The sequence below is a fragment of the Buceros rhinoceros genome, unplaced genomic scaffold (assembly GCF_000710305.1).
Source record: "Buceros rhinoceros silvestris isolate BGI_N320 unplaced genomic scaffold, ASM71030v1 scaffold13213, whole genome shotgun sequence".
In the NCBI taxonomy this organism is placed as follows: Eukaryota; Metazoa; Chordata; class Aves; order Bucerotiformes; family Bucerotidae; genus Buceros; species Buceros rhinoceros.
The window spans coordinates 66,150-81,066 of record NW_010403105.1 but is presented as its reverse complement, the minus strand read 5'-3'; the positions used below and the strand labels follow the sequence as shown (position 1 = coordinate 81,066).

The 14,917-nt window shown below is 35.0% G+C and overlaps 1 protein-coding gene across 1 annotated transcript in view; it reads right to left on the bottom strand.

Annotated features, from left to right (window-relative positions):
* Window positions 1–5,186: 5,186 nt before the first annotated feature.
* The window catches only part of NBAS (neuroblastoma amplified sequence), a gene marked incomplete at both ends in the record, with an annotated part of 71,699 nt that continues 61,968 nt past the window's right edge, over window positions 5,187–14,917 (bottom strand). The window contains 3 exons of the mRNA XM_010132883.1: window positions 5,187–5,285; window positions 7,437–7,594; window positions 8,321–8,434. Coding sequence (XP_010131185.1) covers window positions 5,187–5,285; window positions 7,437–7,594; window positions 8,321–8,434 — 371 coding nt within the window. The remainder of the gene's footprint in view (window positions 5,286–7,436; window positions 7,595–8,320; window positions 8,435–14,917) is intronic.

Here is a 14,917-nt window from a genome sequence, read left to right as displayed (position 1 = left end):
GTGGATACCTCGGTCCCTCGACCCTTAACAGTAGTAAATCACTGCCTCAAGCTCACTGAAGGTTCATCTTAAGTCCTTCTTTCCATTAAAGATTCAGCATTTTTTTTCCCAATTTTTTCTGAAATTATATTCTGCATTTTACAGATGCATCACGAATGAACTGACTGGCTGGAAATTTCAGCTCTTACTTCACCAAATGAAGAGCAAGCATGCCAAGTACAGTATGCCAGAATTTTTACTCCTCTAAAAAGTAAAAGAAACAGAAAATCGTAGGCCTAATGGTTAGGGGAGTAAAGGAAAATTCCTTGTTTGTGTGGGTTTTTTAAATAAGCCACTCTTGGTACTTAGTAGAAAAGCTTTTTGTCATTTTTTTAAATGTTATATACAGAATACTAATTTCTCGCTCTTGACTCTACTTTCAAGTAGATGCTGCAGGACACTTAACTGATTTTTTATGGGGAAAAAAATAAAAGAAAGCCAAATCAAAACAGAACAGAAAAAAAATTCCCTCCCGCCCCACCCAAGGTCTCAAATGCACTTGAGCAAAACACATTTTTTTTAAAATAAACATTCTTCAGTAGCTTGAAAACTAAAGGGCTAACTTGCATGCTTCCTCTACTGCTATCAGATAAACTATTGATTTTTTTCTAAAATGAATTTCAGCTCTTACGAGTAATTACAGTCTTCCCTGAACAAATTTTTTCTGAAAAGCCATTCCTCTGTGTACGTGGAACAGCAACACTTTGAGGCTGTAACTTTTCGCTACCCTGATTCAATCTCTCATAAAATAAATCATTTCTTAAAGATTATTGGAGATTCTTAAGAAAACAACTTTAATTGTATCCTTGTATCCTCAGGAGAAAGCTATAGTTTGGGGGTTTTGAGGGGTGTTTGGGAGAAATTATTTTCTTACATTATTTCTTTCTGATATCCTCTATAAAATAAGCAGTTCTGATTGAAAATAAAATAATAATAGCAACAATTACAAGAACAACCTATTATTCCTAAATAGGAAACTTAAAATTTTGTATGAATCTATATTGATGTAAAAAAAGTCTGCCGACAAACTGTGAATTATCAAGTTACTATAAAATAACAGCTAAAATATGTTGTATTTATATATCTACACCTATGCTCATACACACACATATACGTAATTCCAAACAGTCTAATGCAAGGACAAAGTCAACTATCTTTTAAAAAAGACACGGAAGAGAGAGCAATAACTTAGAACATCTGCAACAGACAGTCAAGGTGCAAGGATTAAAACATGCAAAAACCACGCACTGTATACATCTTATGTATTAAGAGTCATTATGCATTAAAATTATGAAGGAAACTACGTGAGGCAGAACAGATTCCGTTGATAAGACAGATCTATCACGTATTAACTTCCCTTTTTCTTCTGCCCTTTTTGGTACTTCCATTGGAAAACAGGAATCTAAAATAGTCGCTTTTACATAAGTATTCATGTTTATTCTACATTAATATTTTGTGCCTTGGAGGGTTTTGCTTTGGGGATTTATTTTTCTTTTGTTTTGGGGTTTGTTGGGGTTTTTTTGTATTGTATGTAACAGCTAATGAAACAATCTAATTGAAAACTCCAGTCCTGCAAAGATAAACAAGATCCTGGATGAGAGACTACAGAAAAGATTCGACTCAGTTTGACAACACTAAAATTCAGGTGTCACGGAACGTCTGAGCTCTTATCAGGGCTATAATGTCACTGGAACTAAAAAGGTAACCCAGCCTTAAGCATACACAATGCGTTTGATTCATCTGCTTAAACATAGTATTTTATGACTGTCTGAGATATATGTCAATAATTGAGATATTTGCTTAACACTTCTAGATCTGACAGAGGACCTACACTTTCTGGGTCAGCAAGGCATCTTAAGGCATCACAAATTGTTGATATCCATGATTAAGTAACTGAATCAAGCATCTCATGGTGGATTAACTGCATTATTCTCTATGCAGCATTGACTGGATCTCCCCTGACCACAACAGGAGTTTAAACAGTACACACTGAAGTCAACACCGAGCTTTTTTTGTCCTTCTCTGCACAATGGTTTGGTGACACTGTAAATCAACATGATTCCTTCAGGAATTACAGCTACCTCTTCCTATGAGAAGAATTCTAATTTAATTATTACAGAATTAACAGGAGTACATTTACTAAGCTATAAAACACAGCTCCAGTTAGTCCAGTTTTTATTTTTAAAAAACAAAATTAAAAAAAAAAATTGCCCTGAGGCTGTAAAGGCTCCAGGTGGAAAGTTCTCAGAGCATGCCACATAAACACAACATTCCATAATCATTTCTAACATTGATAAAAATGCATGTCATACCAATTTAATAATCTGCTATGTTAGAATCATTGTAGCTTCCAGAGGATAATTTCTCCAGTGGATCCCATAAGTTCGATCAACAGTGACAAGCTGGCACCAAGGCAATGAAGTACATTTTTGTGCAAATGCGTTAGCTCCTACAGAGTAATTGCATGCATCTTTATCATAGCAATCAGGAATTTCCTTCAGAGAAGGAACAACCGAAAACTTGCAGTAAAGTTACACTGCAGTCATTGTGACAGCAATGTTAAATGACACATTTTATGAATTCTGTGGAGATACGTAGTCACCTCCTATCAAGATTTCTGCAAGGTTCATGGGAATAAAAAAAGTTTCGGAGGAAAAACCTAAAACAGCAGAAATTACGACTTTGTACATTCCTAGAGAGTTCATCAAAAGAAGAATGATTATTGACAACTATCACGAGCTGGTGATCTACACTGGCATAATGAAAAAAATGGTAGTGACAACTAATGATTCAATACTACGTAAAGGTAAGAAGACGTAGAAAAAGATCACTAAAGCTTTTAAAGAGGAAACTGATATATTTACAGACCAGTATTTTTAACGCAACAGAGGAAGGGATGCCCAAACGTGTATGCTAGAAGTTTAGTCAAGATAAAGAAAATTACATTTAGAGCACCAACTTAAAAAGGTATCTGTAAGTGAGAAAGAACATTTATCAACAACTTCAGAAAAGGATGATATAAGTTAATCAGTAAGTGAGAAAGAAAGGATCAAAAAGAAAGGGAAAAAAAGAATTTAGTTTGTTCTTTCAAAAAACTGAAATTCTGTGCAAGACAATGAAGGTGAAGCATGAGGAATTAGCTGAATTAAAACTATGGGGACTGCAGTTACGGGATTCAGTTCAGTCATAGAAACAGAGTTATTGAATATATTCTTTTCTAACATTTCAGATATCTGCAAGAAAGCAAAGGTTATAGTGCAAGGGTACAGTCACTAAATTCTTGGCTGTTTCCTCCTGTGTCACTGCAGGAAATGAAAGAAGCTATAACTCTCTATTAAATCAACTGGGAGAGAACAAAAAGACATAATCAGCAAATATAAAGAACTAATTTCATAGTGTAATAGTCTGAAATTACATGCCAAGAATCTGTATTAAAATAGAAAGAGAAAAAAAAATTCAAGACAGCAACATACAAACTTGCTAGGTCAACTGCCTGCCTACTTCCAATCCTAAACAGACAACTAACCACAACTAACGGGTTGGAGAAAATAAGGGTGGATAATTTTCTGAATGTGAATTCCCCAGCATAATGAAAAAATTGCTTCAGATACCCAAACTGAATTGACAACGAATTAGTGAGTTTACTCAACTCTGATAAACCATTGAATAATTTCCTGAATCATTTATATGCACGTGTAATTGTTCTGTCACAACATACAGTCAATAGTACTACAGCATATGGAAGGTGATACATGACAAATTTGCTATACACATTAAAATTTTGTAAACATATGTATCCACATTACATTAGAAGGTTCCACAATCTTACTAACATCTACTTAATGATCTTCCTCTCAGGAGAGATTCATTTACTTATTTGAGAAAATATAAAACAAGTGCAAATGAAACAGACCTCTTCTTCATATTAATGACTCAGCAGATACATAAAGTGTTTAGCTCTCTTCCTCTGACTAATTTCTTTAGTGCTATTTTACTTTCCTAAACATTTCTTTTATATATATGCAAATATGTACATGTACGTTTACATATGCATGTATTTATACATAGCATGCATATGTGCCTATATATTACAAAAAAACCACACACAAACTATAGACTTGCACGTAGCAGTTATCTGTTCCCATTCCAATAACATGAAGGAAAGGTGGGGCTTTCAAAACCACATGATGTTAATTACATCAAGGGCAAAGACTAGCATGTTGCACCTACAGCTGCCTTTGGTAAAAAATTCCCAAGGGAATAATGACACTGAGGAGGCTGCAACTCAGATACTTTTCTCAAACAGCCAAGCAACAACATGAAACAGCTTTTCACTTTCTTTCTCTATTATTTCCTGTATTTCTTTAAGGTTTATGTGCCCCTTCTCCCCTCCCTGAAAAACTACAGAAAAGCTTAATTAAACACAAAAACCAGAAAAGTATAAACTAAACAGAATTTTTCACTCTGAAGAGGATAAAAAAGACATTCCTTTCTTTCATGAACAGTTAATTCATGATCTTTAAAGAAATAAATATACTTGCAATTGTACATGTACAAACTTAAATTTGTTAAAATAATAAACAGGAGAAACAGAAAGAATAATAGTAGACATTTTTCCCTCTGCCCTGCCTCCATTTCCCACAAAATATTCAATGTTCCTTCTGATCTTACACATAAAAATAATTTCACAGGCAATATATCGGTTATATAGTGGCAAAGATGTACATGGCATACAAAATAAAGGGGAAAAATAAGTTTATTTCAAGACAATATTTTAATTAAATATGTAGCTCAAGTTTATTTTCAAATGTTTTGCTTTACAGTTGGGACAGATCAAAAATCAAACCAATGTTAATGTATCACATTAAATTTTGTTGCACTTTCCTCTTCTCCTGCCTCTGTATTTTGTTTTCTATTGTGATAAGACTATGTAGGAAAAAGTAATGAAAAATCAGAGCAGACTACATGTAAAAATAGAAGGAAAATCTTGAACTTAACACAATCTAAGAATAGAAATTAGTAGATGTCTTTAATGTTGTGGATTTTATCTACTAAACAGGTAGATGTTGTTTGAAACTCAAATCCAGCTCTTCAGCATAACATAGAACAAAATCATTACTCATTTTACAACTCTCTTTAAAGCTTACCTCTGTATCCTTACTGATCGACAAAGAAGGTCCTGAGGTATTTACATTCTCACCTCCTTCTGGAGGAAGAAACTGGTAATTCACAGCCTGATAAAGAATCTATAAACACAAAATAAATATAATCTCTTACCAGTCAAATAATTAAATGTGAGAATTATGACTGATATCATAGGAAACACAAGAATTTCTGATGTAAAAGCTTCCACGACAGAAAAACAACAGTGCAGTGGAAGGCAGCTGGAAGAATACACAGGTTATCTTTGACATCCTGTCAAAGCCATGGGCTACAACATCCTGCTGTAGTCCATGACAAAATGACCTTCCTTTCTCAGTGAGTTTTGTACAATACCTTTCATATAAGATTTTTTTTTAATTATATATATGCTTTTAAAATATTATATATGCTCTACTATGCAGGCTAAAGAACTTCGATGAAAAACAATCCATTATCTGAAGTGTTGGGCAACTCCACAGAGGCAAGTATTATACAAGATAGTAGTTCTGTGAGTAGAATTTCTTCAGGTCATGGAACTGATGAAGGTCAAAAGACACTTAGGGCAGTTTAATAACATCTGGTTGGCGTGACCTTCCGATAATTTTTTTTTTTAATGTATCTATCTACATATAACAACAGAGTGCTTGGACAGAACTTGTAGGACTATTAATGAACAGAGCTGAAAAGCTTATGATTAGTTTATGGAGAAAGCAAATGCAGAAGAAACTGATTACACATGCTTTGACAGAAATCATGACATGGGTTTGGCTTCCTGGGGCAAAATACCAAATGAATCATCACTACTCTTTTGCTTCAAACGATACTACACTAACAAAGAATCCTGAGCAACAAATTCAGTCTCAAGTTTTGTGAACGAAGATGACAGAAACTTTTTCTCTTGGAGAAGTTGGATGCCAGAGGATAACAAACTGTGGCTGAACAGCTGCACTGCATTACAATTAACAGGACACGAAGCTTTTAGAAGGAAGCCTCTAGGAATGAAATGAGAAATGAGGTATAGAAGCAATGAATTGACAGAAAGTCTAACAAATTTTGGTTTATACAGTGTCAAAAGGTTTTCTGCCTTCAAATTCTAATTCTAGGTAGGAAGAATAGGGCAGGAAGGGGGGAAAACCCATTTTTATTTATATACTGTACAAGCAACAATTCTGGAAAAATTCCACTCAGGTTTAAGCTCATTATTGTACCTGCTTCTCTCAAATTTGTGTGCTTTCATGATGAAAAAAAGCAGTAAAAGGCCTGCAGGAGCTAGACTTTATTTCCCATCCTTTGTAGCATTTTATTCTGTTGTCATCCTGTTACAGAAGCAGTATAGACTGCCTTCATGTGGTGCTGGTACTTCTCGTAAGTGTGGCTATACAAGCAATTTTGTAAACAAAAAGGCTATGCGCTTGCAGCTGCCTTAATTAAACTGTAGCTATTGCTCCCTTCTCCCCCATTCCTCAGTCATCGAGTACAAGCCCTCTAAAATATTTTTATGATGCTAAGATAAATTTATGAACATTGTAGACAACTAAGACAATTATGAACTCTTAAACAAGTAATAGTAGGTAGGCCAAGCCACACTTACACTGCACAGAAATTTAACATTTTGACAACCTAAATTACTGTGCTGCAGTTTCAAATTAAACTTCAGAATTCTAAAGGTCTGCTATGTCATCATGACGTAACTTGTATTTAAATACCAGAATTATGTGTTAGTACAAATAGCTGAACACCTACGATGTGATTCTATTAATAAGTCAATCATTGCAAAGTTGATAACGATGGTTCAGACAAAGTTGTAGTTGTTAAAATCATTACATGGCTGAAATCTGCAAGGAAAGAATTTCATTGTAGATTGGGTAGAGATCATAAAAATGTAAGAATAAACATTTAATAGACATTTATGTGGGCATTTAATGAAGTTGCATTAAAAGGTATAAATACCTGGAGAACACTGAAAAAAATACTGAACTGCGTTTGCAGATAAAATGTTTAAATCAGGCAATAAATGAAGAAATTAAATGTATTAAAGATAGAGAGTACAATTGCACTTCTACTTGAGAAGCCAACTCATCATATAAAAATGATTATAAAGAGACCTCGTTTGTTGAAACACAAGTGAAAGTAGAAAAATAGAGCAGAACAAATATAAACTTGTTGAGGGATGGAACTTAAGAGAACATAATGAACACAAGTCCCTTTTACTTTGGTAAGCACTGAACCTGCATGAAAGTTGCAGAAACTCCTACCTGGGTTTGCAATGAACTGCTCACTCCCAGCAATGCCTCTATAGCACTTGGGGGACAGTGTGTCAGAGCAAAAGCCATGAGTTCCTGACGCATACCCAAATCATGGAAGCCTTCTGATTGCCCAAGCTGACTGCACACTTCCCAGCTTTTAGCGTAACCTACAAAGGAACACAAAACATACTTCTGAGGTTGATAAGCCTCACAAGCAATAGAAGGATGCTGCAAATTCTTGTCAAAACTTAACTTCCCCTGAGAAAGGAACCATAAAGGCTCCATAAAGAGTTGTAACTCAACTTCAGACTGACCAAACGCATAAAAGATTCATTCTTATCATATTGTAGATATCAGTACCGGCATCTCTAAGCCTATGTATTTTTACAAATTGCAATAAGAAAATCATAATTTACTTCAAAGCATCTTACTGGAATGGCTGTAAAAAACCCCAAACAAATATATCCCTTAATATATTAAAAGAACCTCAGTTCACCTCAGATCTTTCCCCACCTCAATCTTAAGGCAGAAAAAAGAGCAAAAGAAACAAATCCCATCTCCTTAGTATATTGACACTCATACCCTTACATATACCAATTACATAATTAGCACAAACATTATAAGAGTTTTGATAGTAAAGTAGACATCTAAGAGACCTGCACATTCTTATTAGCTGCAGTCGCATTCGTTTAATCTGAGATACAGTGTAGCAAGAATGAGAAATTGTGGTTCCCGGAGGCATTCCATGGAGATATCAGTTAAATTCTAGAAAATGTAACTGATTTTTTAATTAAATGGACCACTTTGAAGTTCCATAATTCACAGTAAGCTGAGAGTCAGAACTCAGATTTCCACCACCATCGCCACATGCAACTCCCATTTATTCACTTCACCTGTGGCCATCAGCTCCTGGCAATGCATACTCGCTGCTTTGTAGTCCTGGAAAATGAGAGCTTGTTCCACTAAAAGGATTAAAACTTGACCTTTTCTCTCCATCTGGTCATCTCCTGAAAGAGAAATTCAACATTTCCATTAGTTAATAGTCAACTTAAGCTTGTTACTTTATTTCTCAAAAAAACCTCATGTTGCATGCCACAACATGAAAAGCCCACCTTGAAAACAAAGCAGAAATTAAATTATCTGCTTTTCCCTGAAGGAAACAATAAAAACAGTCATTTTAAAAAAACAGTGGCATCACAGTTAGCAAAAGAAAATGTCACAGCATGTTGTGTCCAGGTTAAAAAAAAAGTTATGAAAACTGTATTTATGTCATGGCCAAGTCATATACCAAAATTTATATTTAAGGTAAGTGACATATAAATAAAAATCTTGACATTGTAAAAAACAACTTCTGTGAACTGCAGGAGAAGAAAAATTTTGACATTTTTAATTGGTCTCTTACAGTATACAAAAGTCCAGTTTAAACTCTCACTTCATGGAGCCAGATCATTGGAGGGATTTGGATGAAACACATATTTAAAAATCCCTACACTCATAAACAAAGTGAGCAGAACTGAAACTATTTTTCCACACCATACATGCATCTTGGTCACCAGACCTTCTGGCCCATGCCTCTTTTCCGTTATGAGTCAAAAAGGAACACTTCAGATATTACTCATCTCTTCCGACTAAAGTTTCATCAAGAATCTGTGTAGAAAAATGTCCTGATCTGAATTTTAATACATCAGTGTTTATAGATGAATACCTAATCAGACAACTTATCTTCTTTTCAAAGCTAGTTACAGTCAATACGAATAACATTTATATCTGTTACCCTTTACCACTCAGCTATTTTTATCTTTTTAAGCTTTTTTCTAATTTAGAGTGAACAAAAGAATGCAAGTTATTTACTTTATTGACACCAGTTGTTCCAGTCTTATGCTCAAAATAGCCTGTATGTCCATGCACTGTATAAGAAGGTGACTAAACTTACATGGGAACAATCATCTCACACTATTCATTATAATTTAGGAAAGGATGGCAAAAAGCTAATAAAAACAGTGGATCTTTTCAATGCAAGCCTCTTGCTCATGTTTCTCCCCTATTATTAAAAGCTATTTTATGCAGTCACTGCTGTTACAGGCATTTGAAAAGGGCACTGGTTTATGAAACTCTATTACTACAACTTGGAAATGCAAGTATTTCAGAAGGTTAAACAGATCCAGCTCCAAAAGCCATTTAAAGAGTACATGTTCCAAAAATCGTTTAGAGTACAAATTCCATAGCTGTTATTTTTAACTCTACTTTGCAGGTCCATCACCACAGACAATGCAAATTTCTTTTTTAAAGTTTTCTCAAAAGAAAAGATGCAGCAGTTGCACTGGCAGGACATTCAGGGATGTGAAGTTACCCTAATTACTGAACGCAATCAAGATTCCTCTAATCCTGGCACGTCATGACTAACTCAGCAGGGAGAACTTGTTGGCTTCCCATCTTTTATCTTTTGGCCTCTTACCCTATATACTGCCAACACACGATGTTGCAAATTAATCACATCCAAGGCTCTTCTGTTGCAAAATTTTGCCCTCTGGAACCTAGGAACTTCTTATCCAGGCAAAAGCAATTACAGACGACAAAGAGGTGCTAAATGTGAACTGTCACTTCTATGAGCAAAAGGTTCATACTTGCCACTCACCTCTGATGCCCACTTCATGCTGACAGCTTTACTACTTACAGAGAGATTTGTCTAAGTAGCAGAAACAAATAAAAAGCAAGAGAAATGATCAAACCATTGTCCCTCAGATTTCAGCTAGACAAAACAATCACTGCTACTTATTACTACCTAAAAATCAGTGGGATTGGAGGGGAGGAGCAGTTGGAGCAAGGAATGGTTTTCTTGTTAACTGTGCCTGAGCAGTCATAGGCTGACAAGTCCCCCATCCCCAGTGTTTTATCTGATTAGTTTTGATGCAGCAGGATACATCTCCACATGTTTCACAATAGCACAAGCATAAAATAATAAGGATTGTTTTCCTTCCAGTCCACTTGCTCATCTTACCTCAATTCTTGACTCAAACTTCCATTATCTTGCCACACACTGCTATGCCGCAGAACAACCATCAGCTCTGATATCACTACTGAATCGAATGTAACACACCACCCAAACCCTTTTTCACACTGCTGTCATTGCCTTAACAGTGCAGTCACTTAAAATACTACCTGCTAGGGTTCAGAGGCATGGTCTTGTTCTTCTATTCCAACACAAAAAAATTCTCTGCCTCAGCAGAGAATTTGTGCAGCCTCATTTGAAGGTATTTTTAATAATAAAGTCTTAGAAAAATAAAATTATGAATTGAATTCTTAATTGTTCCCTTTGCCTCTCTGACAGACATTCAAGATTTACAACCAAGAAAGGTTCAGTGAGAAAAAAATATTAAAATGGTGACTTCATTATATTACATAGTAATTCTGCATTAAGCCTCAATGTCTGACAGTCAGACTCAAACAAATCCAGTTCAGAAACTGGAAACGATATCTTGGTTGTTGTTTTGCTTTTATTACCCGTGAAAGTTTGTGCATGTTTGGCTCCTTCAGACTGTTGCCTCCTTACTTACATGTTCCTCCATAAGGAAAACACATTTATATTCTAAGGGTTACGGTTACTCTATGCAGTAAGATTTAAGTCTCCAAAGTTCTCTCCATATCCTTTTGTTATGATGTTTAGGACACAGACAGTGTTTGATACAAGCAGGTATGGCATCACACCTGAAAGGATGTTGTAGCAAGGTGGTTGTTGTGTCTCTTTTCATAAGTGACAGGCGATAGGACAAGAGGAAATAGCCTCAAGTTGCACCAGGGGAGGTTTAGACTGGGTATTAGGGAAAATTTCTCCACTGAAAGGGTTGTCAAGCACTGGAATGGGCTTCCCAAGGAAGTTGTGGAGTCACCAACCCTGGAGGTATTTAGAAGACATGTAGAGGTGGCGCTTAGGGACATGATTTAGTGGTGGACTTGGCAGTGCTGGGTTAGTGGTTGGACTTGACGATCCTACAGGCCTTTTTCAGCCTAAATGATTCTACTAAAAATGATGAGAGGAAAACTATGGAAGCTGAGAAATAATAGAAACATCATTTTTTCTTGATAAATGAAGGATGTCCAAATCTTTTTAAAAGTTTGGATCCAATTTGGTTCACATAAAGAAAAAAGAAGCTTACTGAAACTCTTCGGGTAAAATGCATGTGATTTGTGAGTGGATGGAACAACATTACCTTGAGTGAAACTATGTCATAAAACCTCACAAGTCAAATGGTATAAAATTGTATTTATATTCTAGAAATTCCATGTCACCTGCATTTTGGAGATGAGAAACCATCTGTATGGTTACTTCTACATGCATTAAACAAGACTGACAGTGTTGAGGAAGGCGGTTTTCAAAAGTAAGCTTTGATTTAGTAATGTGAGCAGAGCTTAAAGCTACTAGAATTAGCTTATGGATATTAACTGAATTACCCCATAAAGTTGTAAGAAAAGAGAATAATTGACAGAAAACATCTCTAGAGAGCCTGACTAAGGAAATAAATAGCAATGCTTATTAGATCTTTTTGATATACAGTAGAGAAAATGCTCTTAAATTCTGACACATATACTTCTTTTTTTTCTTCTCTATTTTGTAAGCAAGTAGTTGCATAAAGTGAATTCTTCCATACCCTTTTTTCACAGCAAATGTGGATTATATGAGGATTGTGAGGTGTAGAACAGCTCCAGCTCCCTGAGCAGGTGCAGATTTTCCGGCTGTCATGCTGAGCACATTCTCCCTCACTCACTCTGCCCATGTATGAAATTAAGATACCACTTACGTGCTTACTTTACAGAGGTAGTGACATGAAGCTTAAGCAGAGTTTGCTATCATTAATCAAATACTTTAAAGTAATTAAGAAGCTAGCTGATATATCATTAACTAAGCAGCAATATTTTAGCTTTGATAAGTATGAATAGAAATTCTATCACTCATTTTCAGTGCTGCTCTCCAAACAAACTGTGTTCAAAGAACACAGCTCCTGGAGCTTCTTGAGGATGACCATGTACACTCTACCCTTGTATGCACAGCAAAGGCACTCTTTTAGAATTGGAATTGAAACATATATGCTCATAGTATTTTATAGGTCATATGTGATATCTAACATAGCAAATACTTTATATATACACATATGTATAAAATTTATATAGTTATAGATAGATGTAGCAAGCAGGTATTTCACAATCAATAATCATATGGGTTGGGGAGGCAGGGGGAGCAAAGGGGGAAATGCTGAAATAAATTCCTCCAGCTAGCAGATAAAGCACAAGAAAGTACTCTATTGGGAGATACACATAGTGGTTCATGAATGGAAGGAACTACAAATTTCATCATGCATAACCCATACCAGTACATATGTTCCACAAGACAAAATCAGAACTTCCTTCACAGCAATGGTGGCTCACAGATCAGGATAATTGTATAAGTAGTGAAAACCAATTAGGGACAAAAGCCAATTCTTTCTTCCAGCAGTGCTTTATCTAATTCTTCATTAAGCAAGTCCATAAAGTTGAATCCCTAGATTCTTTTTCAATATTCAGACTCACCCCAATATATCTCCATAAAGCCATTCCTTTTCATTTTCCCAGTAGTTTTAAACCCACTAACAAAGACTATCTGAGCTAAAATTGCAAGGAACATCTTACTTTCCTAATATTCAGTTTAAAATAAAATACACTCAATTTGCAAATCTTAACATCTGTATGTGTGAGCTGACCTTTTTGCTACAAATCAGTTTGTGGAATAATACTAGTATCTTATCTTTCTTACGGCTACCAAGCCCTAAAATAAGCCTTTATCATATTAATAATTAATTGTAACTCAATAACTTCAATTAGAAATTGATAGATACAGAAATACCATTTTTACATGTCTTGCTTTAACTTTTTTTTTATACCTACTATTAAATTTTACAAGACTCTTCATTTACAGACTATGATCAAGGTTATGCCAGCATCCTGCTTAAAATCTGTTTTTAAAGGTGATATTAATTTAGTTATTAAAATCATATGTAACTTTAAAATCAATGAAAGGTTACCTATTCCACCACTCACTGAAAGTACCTACAGCAGTGTTTGAGGACTAAAGTGTAAACCTCTATAGAATTCCTTTAATCTGTTGGAAAAATATCGCATTTACATGCATGCCTTGAAATAGCAATGACAATCACCCCTCCTTGGTATGCTTTTGTATACTTTTCTGGATACTTGTCATTGGGATGGAATATCAGCACAAAATATCAGCACAAAAATATCTGCAGTAATAATGGTATGCTGTTTATTGCTTTCAAGTTCTGAAAAACTGAAGTAGATTAAAGAAATATGGAGTTTCTCAAAATGAAATAAACCTGTTTTCCATAGCCCATTTCCTACAACAAATAAGTTTAGAAATAATTCACAACTATGCATTCTCATATGGAATACCTATCTTGCTTATAAATGAATATCCTGTACAGAAAATAGTATTTCTATATAAGTGATATAACTAGTCATCCTTCAATGAGTGAATCTTTTTAACCACAAAAGCTTAAAACTACTTATTTTTAAACAAATAAACAAACAATCCAACCAAAAAAAGCAAAACAAAAAAAAAAATCCACAAAAAAACCGTAGCACATCCACATCCGTCACCACAGAAAGTCACTACTGGAAATGTTTTCTTGCTGTTTTCTATTTTCAAAAAAATGTTACTCTATAACCAAAAGATAACTTTGAAAGTGACTGAGTTATTTGTTTACTTAGCACAATAGACAAGAAAGTGTCAAAGTTGTGTATTCCTTAGCAAGATTCACTCTTCAAATATACTTCTACTACTAAAATTTTGTACCTGCCAAAGGAACAATTAGTGTTATTCTGGAGATTAACTATGAAAGTCAGAATGACACTCAGAATAAATATGTAATCTGCAGCATAAGTAGCAGTTTTTAAATTATTAACCTGCTTAAAAATTAACCACCTTGCACATTCATCTTCTGGTTTTTCCCATGTGGTTACTAGGCTGGAGAAGAAAATTTTACCATCCAGCTTTAAATATCTCTTTTAAATCTCTCTTTTTAGTAGTGTCTCAAGAAGTGCCACTGTGATTATAACCCCAGCACACAGACTTTACTGTACCACTGAGCTCCATGTAAATTCGCTAAAGTTCTCTACCTAGCATAAATTGCCTCTCATCTTTCAGCCTCTGGACATGGGAGCTACAAGTTTATTCCGTGTTCAAAGGTACGTAAGAGGGCGCTGGAGATGCTGACCTACATCCAGCGAACTAGGATAACACTACTGGACAAAATACTTGGTGTTTTCAAGCTTAATAGAATCACTATAGATTTTGATTTTCCTCCTTGCATACAAATAGAATAATTTAGATTCAAAAAAGAAAGAAGAACAAAAAGCAGCAGCATTGGCCTGAAGCATCCAGAATATTTAGAAGAAATATTGGCAGATTTTAGCTTGATGTGGGACAAAGAAGAAAGGGAAAG